Source organism: Neltuma alba, unplaced genomic scaffold (genome assembly GCF_004799145.2).
Source record: "Neltuma alba isolate B1F8T4 unplaced genomic scaffold, ASM479914v2 tig00006056_pilon, whole genome shotgun sequence".
In the NCBI taxonomy this organism is placed as follows: Eukaryota; Viridiplantae; Streptophyta; class Magnoliopsida; order Fabales; family Fabaceae; genus Neltuma; species Neltuma alba.
The window spans coordinates 4,227-23,098 of NW_021634332.1; the positions used below are offsets into that span (position 1 = coordinate 4,227).

The 18,872-nt window shown below is 33.6% G+C and overlaps 2 protein-coding genes across 2 annotated transcripts; both read left to right on the forward strand.

Moving 5' to 3' along the window:
• The first annotated feature begins 8,021 nt into the window (after nt 1–8,021).
• On the forward strand, nt 8,022–11,924 carry LOC114749461 (KIN14B-interacting protein At4g14310-like). The gene is made up of 3 exons (XM_028937957.1): nt 8,022–9,805; nt 10,181–10,791; nt 11,109–11,924. Exons 1-3 carry the CDS (start codon nt 8,780–8,782, stop codon nt 11,638–11,640), a joined length of 2,169 nt encoding a protein of 722 aa, XP_028793790.1. The 5' UTR covers nt 8,022–8,779; the 3' UTR covers nt 11,641–11,924.
• Nucleotides 8,026–8,756, forward strand: LOC114749462 (KIN14B-interacting protein At4g14310-like; the record flags this gene model as incomplete). Its single annotated transcript, XM_028937958.1, has 1 exon — nt 8,026–8,756. A coding segment is annotated over exon 1 (717 nt), but the record flags the coding sequence as incomplete, so codon positions are not given.
• Nucleotides 11,925–18,872: the final 6,948 nt, after the last annotated feature.

The window sequence follows — 18,872 nt, forward strand, 5'->3', positions numbered from 1 at the left end:
TGATATTCTTATAAATTATAATTAAGATTTAAAATAGTACTTATGATACTAAAATTTAAATAAAAGACAAGACTAAAAATTTAATTATTATGTACGTTTTTTTTAATATTAGCTTTTTTAAAAAAATAATTATTATAATTTGAATTTTTTAAAAATACAGGCCTTTTAACAGGCTTCAGGCCAGGCCAGGCCTTTATACAGGCCAGGCTCAAGCTGAAAAATAAGCCTGTAACAGGCCACAGGCCAGGCTCAAGCCAATAGGCTCCAAAACAGGCCTGGCCTGTTAAGAGCAAAGCCTGACCTGGCCTAGCCTGTTTCCACCCTTATCTACAAGCCTCCGTTCATCTTGCGTGCTGCTTGGTTTTTCAGATGAGCTATTCTTTACATAGGGTGCGTTTGTTTTGATACATTTCCTCCTGCCGCCGCTAGTATAAAAACTATTTAAAAATTTAATTTAATTTTAAATATAAAATCTCAATTTATTTTATTTTTTATTTTTATCTATTTTGTCCCTAATTAATCTTCATGTTAATTGCATGTGTTAAGAAATCTTCATCAAAAGGTAGTTTTAATGTACATTATTAATATCATAGGACAACATCTATTTATTATAAATGACTAACTTAACTAATTTTTTTAATATTCATGATTAATTGTTTGGCTTTTATATTAAGAACCAGAAATAGTAATTTTTTGTTAGGTAAAATATACTACCTCCGATTTTTAATATGAGAAATAGTTAAATAATTTGAGTAGATTGAAAAAATTAGTCAAGTTAGTTATTTGTAATAAATAAGTGTTGTTTTTCTTAAAACACTTTTGTTAATTATGTGTATTAGCTAGAATTACTATTTGATAAGATTTTTGCATTTATAACTACTACAAGGACTATCTTAAAAAAAGATAAATATGAGAGACAAGATGAATTTGAATATTATATTTAAGATCAAATTAAATGTCAAATTAGTTTTTCTATTAAGTACTATAAGCAATAATTTCTTTCACTTTTTTGAAAGGATGATAATTAGCTTATTATGCTTCGTTGGTAAAATAACATATTAATTCATGGCAAGCAGTTATCTATGCAAGTTTAAGAAAAAAAATTTAGCAGATTGTGTAACATAAGACCTCAGAGTATAAAGGTTAGAATTGAGACCCCACTCAATTTTAACAATGTGGAAGGTAGTACTCCTTCCTGTTCAAAATATAAGCTAAACTTTGTTGGAGGGGTTTGATTTTTTTATAAAATAACATTTATTTTTGTATAAACACTCGATGAGTCTTTTTTTTTCAATTTTATCCACATGTATTCTCTTTGCTTTTTGATTCGTTTATTGTATTTTTTATTTATTCTCTTCATTAATAAGAATATATTTTAAAAAAAATTATATGCCTTACGTATTTACTGTTTTAAACTGATTTTAACTAATTTTTTTATAAACGTAAATATATAAGGTTTAACTTATATTTTGAATCAGAAGTGCTTTATAAAACAGCCATGCCTTGTGGAAGGAGCACTGACACATGAGGAGGGTTAGGTAAAAGAAATAGATATATTCTTCCGATTCAAAATATAAAACCCTTATATTAGAGTATATAAGAGTTTTATATTTAGGACTGAATGAGTATTTTAATTCAGATTTTTTAAAAACAAGAAGTGCATGGGTAAGTTTATTTGTGTACCTCTCTCTTTTTTCTTTTTCTTTTTTCTTTTTATAAAAAAACCAGGCTCTATTTAATGCGTTTCCGACTCTATCAGGTCAAGTTAAATGCACATACGGCAACAACCAAACATGCTGGTCAAATTATATAAGTATATCATGGGTATTGTTAATGGGTTTTTACGGCGGGAGAAAAAGGCAGCCACTTTTCGCACTAGGGGTGAAAATAACTCAGGCCAAGTTTTAGTTAAATAAGTATGAGCGTGTAACATATATCTAAAGTCCGAGTCAGTATTAAAACTTTTGTTTAGACTTAAGCACCAACTTTCAAAATGCCAGACAAAGCTTATAAACTTTTTAAAGACCTACGTAAAATATAAATATCTAAAACAAGCTTAAAAGCCTTCATCTCCAAATTCACGTGTAACCATTCAAGCATGTTTAAAAATCTACATTATGCCTTAAAAACCTAGGATTCATTATCCCACGTACTATAAGATATTAATAAGAGAAAGAAAAAATGCACAGTAACAATAGTCGTTTGAGTACGTAAAAATAAGAAAACTTAATCACTTGTTTACTCCGGAGATTTTTTTTTTTTTAAAAAAACCAACTCAAATATAACAAGCTCTATGTCAACTTAGATTTCGCCTTTTCCCATATAAATCAGGACAAACGCTTCCTATCGGGATTCTAATGATTCATTTTGTCTAATACTTTAGGGTTCGTTTAGAACAGTTTATAAGTAGCTTTTCAATCGTGATTTACGAAATACAAGGTAAATATGTGAAAGGAGTTTTGTCTCAGTTTACGTAAAACGTGCTTATAAATTATTTCAATCGTGATGACCAATAGAACCTTATTATGCTTTAGTAAACAATGCAAGTAAAGAAATAGGGAATGAGTTAGCATTGCCATCTTGACAGCCAAAGAGAAAAGGCATGGAGGCAAACAATTGGTAATTGAAAGGGTTCAGTTTGTGTGAGAACGATGAGATATGAGACTTGAAGTTAAGGTCAAATAAGTAATTTTGTAAATAATTTATATACTTAATTTAAAAAATATATATAATCCTTGAACAACAGTAATTCCCTGCCCAATACAAAACGACAAAAGTTACTGGGTTACTTGACCCTGTCCCGAAATATACCATCCTACACAATAGTTTGGGATATCCTGTAAGAAAATACAGTCCTGTTCCATAAAATGAGCCATCCTGGCTAGTCTATCAGCACATCCCAGGTTTTATTTGAAGGAGTGCGATATCTCAGTGTCCCAATTATCAAATATCAGTTGTCTCAAGTCCTGCACCGTCTCCCTCCAAGGGTGCAAGGGGTCACAGTCCGTCAACAATAGGTGAAGAGCATCTGCCGAGTCTGTGTAGAATCTCACCTTGCTATATCCCAACTGTTTGCAGAGCTGTAGTCCTGTCAGAATGGCATGTAATCCTGCAGTAGTTGAGGACAAAACACCCAATTTCTGTTGAAACACTCCCTTCCGATGACCGAGAGAGTCACTAATAAAACCACCGCAAGTTGTTGTCCTTTCTCTTGATCCGGATCCATCCACATCTACTTTGACATAATCAGGGGGTGGGGGCTCGCGTTGTGTGATACTTCTCTTTGGTATCTGGTATATCTGATGATGAAATCTTTCATGTTGTACTTCCTCCATTATGTGATTTAGAATCATGAAGGTCAGGTCCCTTGGTTTCGCAGCTTCCTCACCAAAGGCTTTCTTATTTTTCCAAATCGCCCAGCAAATTGTTCCAAAGATTCGGCTCCACGACCATCCGGAAAATCTTCTATTTGCTGGGTTATTCCTGACGTTCCACTTTAGCCATACCTTTAAGTCACAAAAGAAAAAAGCAGCATAGTATAACGGGTTAATAAAATGCAACCCCACTCTTTTGGCAGCCTCACAATCCTTCAAAATGTCGGTTTCTAACATGTGTTGCTCTGCATATGGGACACGTGCCACTTATTTTCTACCCCCGATCCTCACACTCATCCATCTCTCTCCATTAATGTATGTCCCGCTTTCTTCTTCCTCATCGCGTCTAACTCAAACAGTGTCGTTCTCGGTCTGGCTTCACTACCTCTTCTCTACCCAGCAAGAGCCAAACTTCATTTCTGATGGCGAGGGGAGAAGGCCGATAGGTTCGAGTTCTTTGCCCGAGAGTTGTTCCCGTCGCTCCATCTGAAAGCGGGTTAGTTTCGAAATGGAGGACCGAGTAAGACTACTATTTAGTTCAGTATATTTCTTATAGCAGTTGAGTTTGAGTGATACATAGCATATTCTTAATTGTTCATGGAACTTCTCGGCTACATTCTGTCTAACTTGTATTCTATAACTTGTCAGGATCCATTTAATTCTGGTTGTCTTAAACTAAGGAGTCGTGCTTTGGATTCCATGCTTATGAACACTGATTTTCATTTTCTTGTCATCTGTACCGTGACCTGCATTAATTCATTCCTTGGGAGAAGGAAAAAAAAATCTTGATATGAAAGGGGCAGCATTTTGTATTTTACATTATATTACATATACGCATATATTTTGATTATTGTATTGTTATAATCCATCCAAGCTTCAAGATCTAAAATGCAAATGTTATCAAATAATGAACTTGATGTGTTTTTGGGTATCTAAGCTTTGTACCTTATTACGATAGTTTTTCAATCTCACCAACCCATAATTTGCATTTGAGCTTTGAGATAGGTTCTTATAGTTTCTGGAGTTAGGCCGTTGGTCCCAATCGTTCCAAAATGTTTCTAAATTCATCCTTCAGGTGCTGAGATGAATATGATAGCGTCAATGTGAAACCAACGCAGAGGAGATGAAGATCTCGACCTTGAGAGCCAGTTGCGGCGTGCAAATCATCTTCGGCATGACCACAAGATGTTAGAGTGAGATTTCAGAGCACAATGCGGTGGCATTTGAGCTCTAATTGATTGTCTCTGTCCTCCCCTGTTTTCTCCGATAGAACCAGAGATTAGTATCACTAGTGAGGAAAATTTCAAAGATAGAGCCATTTTGTACCATAAGACTTTATAGGCATGAAGACATAAAGGGAATTGGAGTATACTTAATGGTTGCTTCATGGCTAATCCATTACGCGAAGGGAATCGGCTGATGAGTCACAGGATTCTTCTGGGGACGAACAAGGGTAGAAGAAGGTGTTTCAAGGTGCCATAAAGCTAGCAATGCAGGGAAGGTCGGTCAAAGAGAGGAAACGAGGAAAATGTTTGGGACCCACAAAAAGGGCGTTAAAGGATTTTCATTGGAGAGTATAAATGAGGGGACATCAAGCGGGACCCACGAGGATAATAGTAAGGGAACATTGCAAATAATGACTCCCAAAATATAAAATTATGATTTAAGACCCTAAATTTAGAAAATAGTAAGTAAGGACCCGATCTTATTTTTGCAAATATGAAATCATATTGAAATGTCTGAAATACCCTTCAGCTCAATGACAAGTTGACTATGAGAAATGACAAGTTCATTTTAACAAATGACAACTTTAGTAGATCAAATCACAACTTGATTAAGGGTTTGCTAAATGATGAATTGACTATGTGAAATGACAAGTTCATTTTAGCGAGTAATAATTTCAGTAGATCAAATCATAATTTGACTAAGGGGTATTTTAGACATTTCACCAACATTTCATATTTATAAAAGTGAGACCCGATCCTTATTTGCTATTTTCCAAATTCAGAGTTCCTAATCATAATTTTATATATTAGGGGTTTTTATTTGTAATTTGCTCTAATAGTAACGCCAGTGTAGCCTTCTCAACCGTTGTGGGAAATTTGCTCCTAAAATAATTATCATGCATTTGAATTAGTGGTAAAAAAAATAAAACCCATTTTTAATATAATTTTAAAAAAATTAAAATTGGATAAAAATTAGATTATATAATATGATTTATATATAGATTGAATTTTATAAGTTTGTAAAGTAAAAAAGTTATTTGGATGATGATTAAATAAATAAGTTTAGTTTATAAAATGACCAAAATATATATAACTTTTATTAAATAGTTAAAAATAATTAAAAAATATGAATTTATAAAATATAATAATTTTAAATTATTATAATAGGAAGAAGTTATATTTAATAAATAAACTATATTTAAATTAGAAATCATAGTAATGTAAAATTTTTTAACCAAATAATATTATATAATTAATTGAATGATATGCTATGCACAATTTATATAAATATAAAATAAAAAATAATATTAAAAATTAAAAATATTGTAAAAATTAATTTTACTTAAGAGAATATTAAAAATAAATAATTTAAAACCAATTGTAAATCACAAGAAATATGTAGATAGAAGCATAAGAACAACGTAAACATGATGGTAAAAATATTTTTTATTTTAAAAGGCTACTTTTGCATAAGTCATAAATAAGTTTTATGCACTTTTACAATCATGCTTTAAAAAAAAAAGCTTTTTACTCATAAGTTAGATTGGTTCAAAGTTCAACCAAACAGTTTCTAAACATGTAAACTGGCTTATCCCACTTATAAGTTATTTTTTTACCATTGTATCAAACATAGTTTATGTATAGTTTTGCATCTTTCAAAACTAAATGGTACCAGATACTCTTAGTGTAAAATTTTATTATTAAAATTACACCCTGATCCTGAATTATGCTTATAAAAATAGACCTAAACTTGAGTTTGACCTGTAAGCCAGACTAATTTTGAGTAGCCTTTGTCACTTGAAACTATTTTCAATCATCTTCCTTACGCTTATCTTGGCTCGAATGGACTATGAATGCATACATGTTATCCGCGTGACCATGGATATCTCAGCGGCCCCTACAAGAGTTTGGACGGTTGGCGGGGATTTTCTTTTAATAATTAGAGAAATCAATTCAATACATCAAAATCTAATCAGGCATAACGTCGCATCTGTCTCATTAAATTATACAACTTCAAGAAATTTACAATATATTTTTCTGATAAAAAAAAAAAGAAATTTACAATATATTAACCCATACTACATACGATCTTTAATATTAGAGATATGTGACTAATTTGAGTAGATTAATAAAATTAATTAATTTAATTATTTGTAATAAATAGATATTATCTTATTTAAAATATCCTTATTAATTATGTATATTAGTTAAAATTAAACATGTATAACTATTACAAAGACTACCTTAAAAAATACTCTTTCGGTCCTTAATATATGACTCAATTGTTGAATCGGTTTTGATCTTAAATATAAGACCCATTTCCATTATTTATCACTTTTTTCTAAATTATCCTTTGTGGATTTTTCATCAACCATAACCAATTAGAAGAGAAAGAGGAGGTATTAAGAAAGATGATTATGGTATTTTAGAAAAAACGTGTCATATTTTTTATAATTAACTTACCTAATTTCTTTAACATAATTAAATTAGTTAAATAGGTTTTGTATTAAGAATTGGAGGAGTAGGTAAATATAAAAAGGATAAAGTAAATTAAAATATTATATTTAAAACTAAATCAAATATCAAACTAATTTTTATATTAAAAATTGAATTGAAAGTAATATATTATATGCACTAAACACGTGAATATAGGCTATTAGAGTCCATTTGTCTCGGCGTTTGTGGAGCCAAAAAGAGCCTATTAGTGCCATAAGCTCGATCTATAATTTTTGACCTGTTTGACATGGCTGTTGGGCCATCCCACTTGTGACTGAAAAACAAGATTTAAGGGGTGTTTGCCAATTGCAAAAAGTGTTTCTTAGAAGTATTTTTTCGTAAAACGAGGTAAAATCCTCTATATATTTACTTCGTAAACTGTAAAAACACTTGTGAAACCATGGTTTGGTTGCCATCCAAATACCCTTTTAATCACATGACTGGAGAGATTGTTATTAGTAGCTTATTTATGATTTTCAGTGTTTATGAGCGCGTAATGTTGAATTTTAAAAAGTGTCAAATAATTATTAATTTCTCTCTCGCTCTTTCTCAGTTTATTCTCTCTCATTATCTCAATTAAAGGGGCGTTGGCATTTAGGTAATTTAAAAAAATATTTTGACTCAAGTGAAGATAAATTTTTATTCCAACAATTATTTTTAAGAAGCCTCTCAACCTCGCAAGCTCTCATTTTTATTTATTTTGCTCAGTTTCCCCCTTTTTTTTTTTTTTTTTTTTTCTCCCCCTCCGATCCAGCTCCCAATTTTTCAAAACTCAAAATTTCAATCACTTCCCGCCTACATCAAAGTTGCGTAGGGAATCCCTTTCAATTTTCGGGTTTCGTCATTCCCTCCTCTTCTGAGAAAATCTGCCACTTTCTTCTTCCTGTTTGCCACAGAAATCTCTCCCATAGTAATTTGATTCTTACTTTTACCTCAACTTCCCATGTCCACTTCATCCACTCGCCGGATGAAAGACCGAGACGGAGGCGACGGCGGCGCCTCCGCCGTCAAAGTTACCGCTCACCGACCTTCCAGATCTCTAACCCCTGCTTCAAGCTCCGACAAAATCCCCAGCGCCAATGCTCTCCGTAAATTGTCTGCAGAGAAAGAGAATCGGAGATCCACGTCCCGTGGAGCCGCCGCGGCCCCGACCCAGAGACCTACTATTCGACCCATGCCCCGCGTCGATAAGGCATCGCTGGTAGGGGTAGGAAGCGGCAGTGACAGTCGTGACAGGAAGTCCACGTCGTCGGTCCCTCGAGGTAGGAGCTCTAGCCCTTCTGACTTTACCAGGGTGTTTTCGGATACCCGAAAAGATAGGCGGGTTTCAGTGGATCGGGTCGTTAAGGGGTCGGTCGCAGAACCTGACCGTTCTGCTTTCAGTGGGAGTAGGGGTCTGAGAGTTTCTAATCAGGCAAAAGGGTATAGAGATTTGAGCGTCAAAGGAAGCGCGCAGGTTGGTAGTAAAGCAAAATTTCGAGGGCATACTGAGGAAAGTGCAACAAAGATTTTGAATTCAGGGATTAAGAGTAGAAATGGCGGAGTAATGGAAAACAAAGTCGGAGAAAGTGAAAATAATAAATCTTTTGTGAAATCAAGTGCAAGTCATGACAGGGGAGATCTGCAGATATACCGTGAGAAGGTCCATTCTGAATCTGAGTCAAAAATCCGACCGATATTGGTATGGGTGGGCATCCAGGGCAGTGTTCTGATTTAGAAGAGACTGGCAATGACATAAATTCATCTTCTACCGAGGTTGTTGGAAATTCTGATGGTGAGGCTAAGGTTTTGGACATTCCAAAAGAGAAGGAGTCGGGGGGTGATTGTTCCAGTAGTGGGGTTACATGTAAATATCCCAGCAGACTTCATGAAAAGCTTGCTTTCTTAGAGGGGAAGGTCAAGAGAATAGCGTCCGATATTAGGAGGACTAAGGAGATGCTGGATTTGAATAACCCTGATCAATCAAAGATCATACTTTCAGACATCCAAGACAAAATTTCGGGTATTGAGAAGGCAATAGATCACGTAGCTGGTGATTCAAATGCTAAAATAGGGTTCTTGAAAAGCAATGCAAATGATAACAAAGAACCCAATATGGTTATTGATAGTCAAAATAAGCAAGTTGACAAGGGTAAACGCGGGGCCAAAGAATTGAACAGTGAGGAATTGGAAGCTAGATTATTTCCTCATCGCAAGTTACTTCAGAATCGAACGTCGAATAAAGCATCATTGGAAAACTTTCGGAGCAATGAATTCAGGGAAAAGCAAGATGATATTGGAGCAAAGGTGGAAGAAAAGGAGCTGAGCCCTATTGAGGAGAGCAAGATAGCACAAGAGTTCTTGTCTAACCTTAATAAAGAGGCAGGTAATGTCAAATCAAGAGATGGAGAAGCTGATATGAAGTATTGTGGAGTTAAAGAAACAGGCGCTGGTGCACCTGCTAAAACAAAAGACTCCTCATCTGCCTTCAATCAGAAGTGTGATGTTGAGCTACTTCTCACAACTGATGAGAAGCTTGAAGAGTTTGATGATCAAGAAAACACGCAAGGGCTATATATTGATGAAGAGACAGAAGATGATTTCATTTATTCGCTGAATGATATAGGAAATAAGACAGCCGTAGGAGGATGGTTTGTGTCTGAAGGGGAGGCTGTCCTCATTGCTCACGATGATGGTTCGTGTTCATATTATGATATCGCGAATCGAGAGGTATGTAAGCCGTTACAGATTATACACGTCATTAGTCATTAAATGTAAGCACTATGCCCCATGCTATGCATGCTCCGTAATCGGGTTCAAAAAAGTTTCCTTCTTTAGTTGCTTTATATTTGCCAGCCGTTCTCCGTTCTAAGGAAATACTGGTAATTCATATTTCAGTTAGTTGATTTTGTTGCTCCATATTCTTCATTAAATTAAACGATCAAATAAATAAATGATCAAATTTCCCTATATGATATTCATATTTTTCCTGAAACCAATTGCATCTTTGATTACATTTTCGTAACGAATTATGCTTATAGATTCGTATTCTTTCTGTAACCTTAAACAAACATTGTGCCTGCTCACAGTTCACTATCTTTGCAGGAAAAGGCTTCATATATGCCACCATCTGGAGTTTCACCTAACACGTGGAGAGACTGTTGGATAATTCGTGCTCCTGGTTCCGACGGTTGCTCAGGAAGGTTTGTAGTTGCTGCATCTGCTGGCAATACTATGGATTCAGGATTTTGCTCTTGGGATTTTTACACCAAGGATCTCCGCGCTTTCCAACTAGAGTTCGGAACAGCCGCCTCTAGGACAGCTCTTCGACCCTTGTCCAATAACATTGTGCAAAGAAATTCTGGAGCCGGCAGTTTGGCCACTGAAACCAGGCAATGGTGGTATAGACCTTGTGGACCTCTGATTATCTCTACTGCGACCTCTCAGAGAGCTGTAAAAGTCTTTGATATTCGTGATGGAGAACAAGTCATGAAATGGGAGGTTCAGAAACCTGTTCTTGCAATGGACTATTCCAGTCCTTTGCAGTGGAGAAACAGAGGGAAAGTTGTGATAACCGAAGCAGAAACAATTTCTTTGTGGGATGTGAATTCACTTAGTCCTCAAGCCCTGCTGTCTATTCCTGTATCTGGGCAAAAAATTTCTGCTCTACATGTGAGTAATACAGATGCAGAGCTGGGTGGAGGGGTTCGGCAAAGGTGAGTTTGAACCTTTAACATTCTTACCTTTTGATTTGTCTCAGCATCTCTTGGTCACTTTTTTGCCCGTTGGCATTTTGTTCATATTGTCCTAGTGTTATCTTGAATGAAATTGTTTGTGAAAGCCCCTCTATTCGTTCATATATTGGCATTTATACTATTGTCACTCTGCAATGAAATTGTCTGCGTCTTGGTTTTAATTGTACCTCAACTACTTAATTTGTTTGCCTCCTAATATTTCGTTCCTGTTGTTTTGATATTATCTTCAATCAAACTGTTCATGACATAGTCGCTTTATTCCTTCCACATAATATCAGGGCGAGCTCATCAGAAGCTGAAGGAAACGATGGTGTGTTCTGCACTTCAGACGCTGTCAACGTCTTGGACTTCCGCCAGCCATCTGGTGTGGGTCTTCGGATATCAAAACATGGGGTGAACATTCAGTCAGTTTTCTCACGTGGAGACTCAATCTTTCTTGGTTGCTCAACTTCAAGTTCCATTGGCAAGAAGCAGTCCTCATCGATGGTGCAACAATTCTCATTGCGTAAACAAGGGCTCTTCAACAGCTATGCTATGCCAGAATCCAATGCACATCCTCACCACTCTGCAATCACACAGGTTTGGGGAAACTCTAACTTTGTGATGGGCGTCTGTGGGCTTGGGCTATTTGTGTTTGATGCATTAAAAGATGAGCCATTGCGGGCTTTCGATATGGATTCCACTAATACTCAGATGGTCAACCAAGTCATTGGGCCAGATGACTTATATTGGCCTTCCTTTGATTATCTGGGCTCTCGTGTACTCCTCATATCAAGAGATCGACCAGCTATGTGGAAGCAGCTCTCGTAGTCTTGGGGCATTTCTCTCTACGGTCTGTTGGCACTTCTAATGTTACAGACAGGAATCTGCTCAGGGATTCAAAAAGCATTTGCTTTTGCTGCTTCCTTTCCCCACTAATAAGTTAAGTTAAATTAAAGTCCCTTCTATGCGGTCTAAAGATGCTAAATTTAAGTTTTCCACTTGAGGGGATGCTGTAAAATATATGGATGTTTTTGCGTAAGCTTCCAAAGATTAAACTTAGCCTGTATGTGTTAAAGTTTTTGAATGCACGAGTGCCATGAAATTTTTTGTTCTGAAGTGGGGCTTAGTTGTAAAACAAGTTTTGCTATATTTCAAGTTTAGAGTTCTTTCCCTTGATTCCGAAAAAATCATTGTACTGGAAAGCTGAAAAATATAGGTACTAGGAAACCAAACACATGGATATGTACTCCAACAGCCTTTGAGCTTGGTTAAGGCTCGGAGACTAAGAACCGTGGATTCTACCAGAACAATTGCATCCTCCATTAAACTAGAGAATGGGTCGGTTCGTAAAAGTGACAAATGAAGAGATGGTGACCGCTTTTCTTATCTAACTGGTGAAGTGATTACAAATCCACTTCGGTGCCTATCTGGGCCACACCAGGAAGAGTAGGTTCGTTATAAGCGGACCACTTAATTATGATTCCATAATGATTTATTCATTGACAACTCTTCCGTTTTATATTGTCTCTTTCTTTCACTCGCCTTCACATATGATTAGCTTTACAGTTTCTAGAAAAGACGTGGGAGGGACTTCTCAGTTCTCACTTCATTTGAATTTTTTTTTTTTACAGCCCTGTGAAAAATAATATTAATTTAAATGTGAATGGTGTTGCATCCCCATTGGAATTTTTTTTCTTCTAAATTCATAAGATTTAAATTTAAAATATTATTTATTAAATATAAAATATTATACTCATGTCAATTTCTCTATTTAACATGACGTGGGCATAAAGATATACTCCTCCGGTCCTAATTATAAGACCCAATTGACTTATTTGAGGAGATTAAGGAAGTAAGTTAAGTTGGTTATTTATAATAAATAAGTGTTGTCATTCCTAAAATATCCTTGCTAATTAAGTATATTGGCTAAAACTATCATTATTAGAAGGATTATCTTAGAAAAAAATGCATAAATATAAGAGACAAAATGGATTGAGGTCTTATAATTAGGACCAAATAAAAAGCCAAATAGGGTCTTATAATAAGGACCGGAGGAGTACACAGGTATGGCTCAACTACTTTGTGGCTAATATTTCTTCCATTTCTTTACGGCCTCAAATCTGAGTCAAATCTCTGGATTATTGAGCTTCTTCTACTTTCTAACCGTGGTGTTAATGATCGTCTTACTTATTAGTGGCAGTTGCACTAAATGATTTTTTCCCTCTCATTTATTATATATTTTAACACCATGCAACGTGGATGCCATCAATGAAGGCAAAATTAGTTGCATTAAATATTTGGAATTTTGAAGGCAAAAAAAAATATTTGGAATTTGATTCATAATAGTGCTCTTCTCTCTTTCTCTCCCCCCCGGGGAAAAATAGAGCAGTTTTTCACCTTTCCTCTTCTTTCATACCCTCGAAATCAGCCTTCAATGACTGCTAATAATTGCAACTTTAACATGCAACGTAAATTTGCTCAAAGGTGGATTCGCTTGATGTAAAGTTGTAAACTTTGAATATATATATATATATATATATATTTGCTCCTCCTATCTCAAAAAATATCAGTTTTCACCATTGGCATAAAATACTCCTAAACCAAAAATAAATAAATAGCCAATGGGACTTGAGTTTAGTGAAAGAAGCTAACCTCTTACGACGTAATGAACCAATGTTCGAATCTTCATCAGGAGAAGTGTCCACATTTAGTGTTTGAAAAGTGCCCCGAATAGGATTATCTTTTATAGAAGGATACGTTTGAACAAAAAAAAAAAAACTCCCTCCGGTTCAAAATATAAGCTAAATTTTTTTTAAAATGTTGGTTTTTTTATAAGATAACATTGGTTTTTGTCTAAGTATTTAATGAAGTTTTTTTAATTTTATCCTGATATATTCTCTCTCATCTTTAATTTATTTATTACATCTTTTACTTATTATTTTATTTATTAATAATAGTATATTAAGAAAAAAATATATATACCTTACATATTTATTATTTTAAATTGATTTTAATTAGTTTTTTTTATAGACGTAATTTATAAAGTTTAGTATATATTTTGAGCAGGAAGGAATACTGTTCACATATCGACATTGTTACAGTGGCCTACGATACTAAAGGGCCTACCCCATCAGAGTGGGTCCCTTCAACTCGTTCAGGGCTCTTGCTAAGTATCCATGGCCCCTCAAGTAAATGAGGTTGGTTTTGATAAATTGCCATTAAATGCCGGCAAAAAAATGGGCCATTAAATACTCATATGGCCCTTTAGGTTTTGCTTTTGTTCTTTTTTGCCCTTACCGCTTTCATATTTACGGCCATAATTTTCCATAGCATTCATGAAAGGTTTACGGAAAATATAGAGATGATAGTGATCCTTAAATTCATAACAACGCAACTTCGTATCATAATTTCTTTGACTATGCAAATATGTGAATATAGGACATTTAGTCTAACTTTTGGGAAAATCACAAAAAAAGACCATGAAATTTGAAAAACACAGATAAAGACCCGCAATAACTTCAGTATGGATTTTAACAACTTCATGACGTATTATTATTGTCAAAAGCTATAGTAAAATTATCATGAGTCCCTATCTTTGTTTTTCAAATTTTAAGGTTTTTAATTGTGATTTTTTCTTAACTTTTTCTCCATGCCCATGTTGTACAAATTTCATTTGATAGTGTTATCGTCCAAGTTCACTTTGATTGTCATTTACCCCGTTAATATTTCATGCAATCCAATTGTTTCCACTTTTTACTTTTAGAACAAAGCGGAAAATGAAATTTAATTCACAAGGGTAGGTAAAATTTGTTTTTCTTTTTAAAAGAATTTTAGTCACAATATTACATTATTAAGGCTTGTACCTAACGTGTATGGCAAGTGAAATCTGACTACTATGCCTAACTGAAAGCATCAGATATTACCAATATATTTTGTTTAATATTTAATCGGAGAAATTGGGAGAAATTCTCTCATTAAAATCAACTGGTGAATGGTACTACCTATTCCTTTTCGATATAAAAAATATAAAACGTACTCCTCCGGTCCTTAATATAAGACCCATTTAACTAATTTGATTAGATTAAGGAAGTTAGGTAAATTAGTTAATTATAAGAAAAGTGACACATTTTTCCTAAAACACCATAATCATCTTTCTTAATATCCTCTCTCCCTCTTCTACTTGATTATAGTTGAGGGAATATCTATAGGGGTAATTTAGAGAAAATTAATAAATATGAGAAATTGATCTTATATTTAGGACCAAAACCAACTCACTAATTGGGTCCTATATTAAGGACCGGAGGAGTAGCATTTTACTGTTTAGGTATCGTTCTCCAATTAAATTTTGTCAATTAGGAATTTTTTCAACTTTTCTTATTTAACAGGTATGGTAACATTTAACACTTTAATGTTATTTTTCATTTATATCCAGTATCCTAATCTTATTTATAATATATATAACAACAGCCAAATGTTATTTTTTGGTCCTAATCTTATTTATATTGTATCTAATATCCTAAAATATAAATAAAATTACGATGATGGATTTAACTGAAAGATAACATTAAGGGATACTGAATGCACTAGAAAAATAATATTAGAGTAATGAATGTTTATATAATATTGAAAAAATGGTGCTTGCTTTAATGAGGACATACATAAATGTATAAATATGATACTATGTAGTATCTCATTCTATTCCAAACATAAGGAAGCTTGTTTTTCCATGAGAAAATAATTTATATGGTACATCGCCTTTTTCAACATTTATTTAAATTAATTCCTTGTACTTTACAAAATGTTAAAAATATTCGACACACACACACACACCGTATCACTGAAAATTAAATTAATCTATATTAAAACCAAAAATATTGAATATGATGGCTTGCATTGCGTTGATCATGAGTATGACTTTTAAGGCATGGCCTTAATAATGATGGATTTCGAACTTCAATTTAATGCCCAATGTTGATTTTGATTTCTTAATGAGTTTTTTTTTTGGTACCAATTTTTTTAATATTAAAAAAGTGTTTTTTTTTTTTTTGTTGCCTGAGCCGGATAATGAGTTAGATGAATGATTTTCTACCAACCAGAGCAAGTTGAGGATATGGACAATAAATCGCATCTCAATTTTAAAGAGACGGACATGTTATATCGATAATTAATTTGAATAAATCAAACATCGTGTCATGAATAAAAGAAATGTCAACGTTTTCAATTATGGATATTATATTGTAAACCTAAAATGATACTTTCTTGACTAAAGTATACATTTAGTTCTTTAACTTTGTATAAAATTTTAATTTGATTCTTTAACTTTAAAAATATACTTTTAGTCCTTTAACTCTAAAGATTTTTAAAAAAAATTATGATATTAAGATCTTAAATATTGATAAAATATTTTCAAATGCTAACATATTAAGTTTAGTTTTCAAAACATCTATGATTGTTACAAAAAAATCATCATTAAAGCCTAATGATTTTAGGGTTAAAGGACCAAATGTATGTTTTTTAAAGTTAAGAGACTAAATTAAAACTTTGCATAAAATTAAATGACTAAATGTATACTTTAGCCTACTTTCTTCATTTTGTAAAATAACTCCAAAGATATTTTGCTTATGAATGAAGAGTTCCATCGTTTTGGTTCAAATTTGTCCATCACAATTTAATCCAGGGTAGGAACTAGGAACCTTCCCATAATCTTATTTATTAATTGTGGGATATAAACATCTAGGACACAGTGGGTTATATTATATATATGTGTGCATGCATGTGGCCGATTAAAGCAAAGTCGTTTAGTTCTCTCCTAAAGAAAACGTTAAGGTCATATATATGCAACCAATAACAACTTAACAAGTATATTTACTAAGGTCATATACATTGCGTGCATGAGGGTGCTTGGTCAATCGTTATAGCGATGGATGGATACGATTGTATTTGAAAGAGGAGACATTTTTTTTTGGAAAAGGGGGAAAAATTGAATTAAAAATTTTATTGGTAAGAAATGATTTGATAAATTTTGATACACATTTACAAATTTGGCATAGACAGAGTCGTGGTGTTTTGATTTAAATCATTTTCACCAGTAGAATTTTCAATTGGAGACTTTTTCCAAAATTTTCCTTATTTTTTATATAAATATTTACCTTATATTTACCATCATATGCATGATTTGATACTTGATAGTGCCTTTTCTAAAATTATTTTAACTTAAAAGGAGCTGTGAAAGAATTAAAGGACACAATAGAGACATGCAAATGCAATGGTGGTGGGGTTAAAACCAAAGAGAATTTAGTTAAAGCCACCTAACATGGTTGCTCACATTCACATAATCATCTTTTTGCTTATTTTGGTCAAAATTAAAATTAACCCCCAAACAGTGATACATACATGTGATTAACTTTGTCCATTTGTTCTTGTTTTGTGTAATGTTATGACTTTATACCTAACCCAAAGAATAAAGTATCCTGCCCCTGTTGTGCAGCATGTATCAGAATATGGTTCCAGAAACTCCAAAACTTGATTATTTCCTCTCTTTCACAAATCACATAACTCAGAAATGTAAATTCTAGAGAAGTGGAGGTCCCATCACTTTCTTTCCTTTTCCTGTCTTCCTCCTCAACTCCCAACCATCATTATATTTACAGATAAACTACTCCTTCTTCCTGATTTCTAGTATATATAGACACACATACACAAACCCTCAAGCACACGTTGTGTTATTGATCACAAGCACACAGAGAGAGAGAGAGATGAGGAGAGAGAGTCATCCATTGTTGAGAGGAGGAGGAGGAGGAGAGAGGAAATACAGACATGGGTTCACAGAAGGAGAGATGAAGTCACTGGGAAGCATATGTGAGGTTTTGTTGCCTTCTTTGCCTTTGGAGGCTCTTCAATCTCAGACTCCTCCTTCTAAGCCTCTTTCATCCTTCTGGGCTTCTTCTGCTTCTCACCATCCCATCCCTCATCTGGTACGTACCTACCCTGTCTTCTTCATTTCTGATCTTTCTCTGCAACTTTGTATCAAAAAGGAAAGTTTCTGTTTGTTTGGTTTCTGATGAATTCATTAGAAACACAGGCCATGCATATGGCATGACACTGTTTCTGTGTAAAGTTTTAACTTTTAGCATGACTTTGTGTTGGTTTAATTTCACCATTTCTTTCTTTCTTTCTTTCTTTCTTTTTTTTAATCGAAGTGAAAGAAAATAAACTTCACACACTTTTTAAAATTTCTCCTCCTTTCTAGTTGTAGTTTTCTTTTGTGGTGTCCCACCATATTTCTTTAATTTGAAGTCTTTTCAAAGCAGTTATCCTCTATTAATAATATAATCAATTTTTTCCATTAAAATAATAATAAAAAATTTAGAGCCATATGTTGACGTTGTACTTGTACTCACATAATTGGCCTATTTTATGCCCCAGTCAATTTAATTCGCCTATTTGTTAAAGTGTTAAACCAGTTTTGGCTTGCATGTGAATTAGTGTTGGCCTATCATGTAATCTTCTGGTTCTAATTATAAAACTTTATTTGTAATCTACAAACGTGATTTTATAATTAGGATAAAAAGTAATATTATGTAATAAGTGTTCATGTTTGGACGCGCATGTGTAATAAAATTACCAAATAAAGAAACCTCTATCGATCGATTTAATTTATTCATTTGTTTTTGGAAACTGAATAGGGCCGCATTATTTCTTTAAGCCATATAAATATTTATCCGTTTGTGTCAGTGATTCATATTTAAATTTATGCAATTTTACAATCAGACAATTGACATAATTTCAATGAAAAATCTGTTAGGACTGAACCATGCATTTCCACTTTTCTTAATTCACACAATAAAAACATAATCAAAAAGAAAATATTAAAAAATTATGCATGAAAATAATCATTGTATCTTCACTACCAAAAAATAAATATAATTGCATAATAATAACAAAACCCATAACTCAAATGGCACTCAAAAAAGATCCCCCTTTCTTTTTACTAAAAAATATTAATTTGTTCCTTCAAAAACCATTCAGAATTTAATCTATTAATTTGTTAGATAAGCCGT